The sequence below is a fragment of the Elephantulus edwardii genome, unplaced genomic scaffold, assembly GCF_000299155.1.
Source record: "Elephantulus edwardii isolate Elephantulus edwardi_28Jun2011 unplaced genomic scaffold, EleEdw1.0 scaffold00236, whole genome shotgun sequence".
Classification (NCBI taxonomy): Eukaryota; Metazoa; Chordata; class Mammalia; order Macroscelidea; family Macroscelididae; genus Elephantulus; species Elephantulus edwardii.
The window spans coordinates 3,719,693-3,722,251 of NW_006399986.1; the positions used below are offsets into that span (position 1 = coordinate 3,719,693).

Genomic DNA, 2,559 nt, shown 5'->3' on the forward strand with positions numbered 1-2,559 from the left:
AGAGGTACGCGGTTCAAATCCACCAGATGCTCTGCTGGAGAAGGAGGGGCAATCTCCTCCTGTACCAGTCAGATCTGATTTGACGGTACACATAAAAATAATACAATTTTTAAAAATTCAAAAAGAAAAAAGAAGGGAATTTAAATATAATTCAGGAGCGAAGCAAGGAGCAAATCCAGAGTGAGTATAATATATAATAGAGCTAACAGGGAGCAGAGAAGCTGGTTAAAGATGGAGCTAGAAATGGACCAATTCTGTGTTCATTTTGAGGGAATAGTTGTCAACGATTTGGACGTAAAGCGATAACTGAGGAATGAGAGAACTCAATGTTATGTGTGTTGACTGACTGTCAAACCAAGAACGTGTGTGGTCATCCGTGTGGGAGAATATCAAGAACGGGGAGGCCCGGGGGCAGCATTTTCAGGTGATGGGGGCTTCTCGGAGTCTCCGTCACTCCTTTGTGAATCATTCAGACAATCTTTCCGAATCGGGAAAGGCCTGTGGTGCTGGGACAGGATTTTGTTAGATTTAATGTCTCTTCTCTTAAGAGGAGGTGGCGGGAGTGGATTTTGTTAGATTTCATTTCTCTGAGCACAGTCTTAAGAGGAAGGTTGATCAAAACAAAACCAAAAAAAAAGACAGTGGAAAGTGGTAAGTCTGTAATAGAGGTTAATGTAAGTGAACAAAGACGGAGAAAAGAAGGAATCAGGGAAGAAGATTGGTCCCTGAAGAGTCAGGGAAGGCACTTTAAAAGACAGTATGCCTAAGCATGACCAAACTCAAGTAAAGAAAAGGAGAACAAAGGCCTTTCAGGCTATGAGACCCTCGTATATAATTATTGAGGGTGCAAATGTATACTCAAAAGAGACTGCTTCTGTTCTCTCAGAAAACATGCAAAGCTTTAAAAACTACCTAAGATAAGCGTTCTGAGTAGAGAGTCATTTGCTCACTCTTGCTCCCTGCCGGATACTCAGCCTCTAAAAAAAGAGTCCCTGACACACTGTAAGACATTTTTCACGTCCCTGGAATTAATGAAGGGACTTGGGCATTGAAATCTGTAGAGAGAGAGGGCGCTTCCAAACCTTCTTGGGTTGGGAGGAAGGAAGACGTTGAGGGAGAAGAGGAAAGAGTGTTAAGAGTCGAGGCGGGAAAGGGGTTTGGAGGTGCAGTGCAATGACTGGAAGATGCTTTGCCCCCCTCCGAAGGAAGGTGAGGTGAGACCCGACCGGCCTCCCACAGATTTGTGGCTTCTCTCCTGTCAGGTTACTTGAAGAGATGGTGGGTCTGGTGGGCCGCCCCGTCTCTCCCATCTCTTGTTTCCTGTTTTGCCATCTCTGTCCGGTCATGCTGCTGGCCCTGTCTGTGGTGACCATAATTTACATGAGTTCTGAGGACTTCACCTACATAGCCTGGGACTCCAGCACCGTGAGTCTCCCCTCTCCTGCGGCCCCAGAGACCAGACCTTTGAATGGGAGACCAGATCTCTCAGTCCACTCGTGGCCTGAAGACCACCCCCATCATCTCCCTCTCTGGACCTCTACCCTCACCCTTCCTCTGCACCAGGGCACTTGAGGAGAAGGGTCTTTCTTCTTCTTGTCCTGGGAGCTTGAACGTTCTGAACCTGCCTTCTCCTCTCTCCACAGTCAAAAGAAGTGGTTCGGAAATACCCACAGTGGGCGGTCAAATTGGTCATCAGCTTAACTATCTTTGTCTTCCTGCCTCACGTCATCTACTTTATAAACAACCTCCTCTCCAAGATCTCTGCCAACTACGTCAGCATCGAGAATGCCACCAGAGTCTCCAAACCTCTAGTTCTAAGGAGCCGTTCACCAGAAGGCTTGAAAAAGAGTCTCCCGAAGGAGGAAATCGTGCCATTTAAAAGAAAGTCCTGATCACCCTGTGACGTGATTGCCTAGCCGGTGGGAAGGAATGACTTCCTTCCTTTGGCTTTTGGACATCGCTCCCACCTTGCTCAGAGCCGACCTAAACAGGTTGAGATCTTAAACATCGACTTGAAACTTTTCATCGCTCTCGTCCCAGAACCCCTTTATTCACAGAGCTGTGAACATCCTGGGGTGGAGGTGCTCACGGAGCCTGAGTTTGCTGCCTTCTGATAAATCCCAGTTTCCCCAGCCACCTCTGTAATTGTACTTAGCTCATCTCTTTCCCCTATAATGCACACATGCACGGCTTAAAAAACGCTGTTGGTTGTAGCTTCCAACCCGGTTCTGGTCTGTCTGTCTTCCTCTCTGTCTGTCTCACTAGAGGAATTCCCTTGTTGATCAATAAATTATATTCCACTGGGACCCTAAGCACTGGATGTGTAAAGGGTCTTTTTTTTCTCTCCTAAGTGTTTCAGATGTCTAGTCTTTCTCTCACCAGCCTTCCGTTCTCTTAAGATCCATACATCCCCCCATCCACAAACAAATGGATAGAGAAGCTGTGGTATATCCACACAATGGAATACTATGCTGCACTGAAAAACAAGGAACTCATGCAATATTATTCAAAATGGGTGACCCTGGAGGACATTATGCTGAGTGAAGTATCTCAGTCACA

The 2,559-nt window shown here is 46.5% G+C and overlaps 1 protein-coding gene across 1 annotated transcript in view; it reads left to right on the forward strand.

Moving 5' to 3' along the window:
* SLC6A16 (solute carrier family 6, member 16) overlaps positions 1-1,892 on the forward strand; it is a 20,072-nt gene extending 18,180 nt beyond the window's left edge. The window contains exons 11-12 of the mRNA XM_006898733.1: positions 1,263-1,425; positions 1,644-1,892. Coding sequence (XP_006898795.1) covers positions 1,263-1,425; positions 1,644-1,892 — 412 coding nt within the window. The remainder of the gene's footprint in view (positions 1-1,262; positions 1,426-1,643) is intronic.
* The last annotated feature ends 667 nt before the right edge of the window (positions 1,893-2,559 follow it).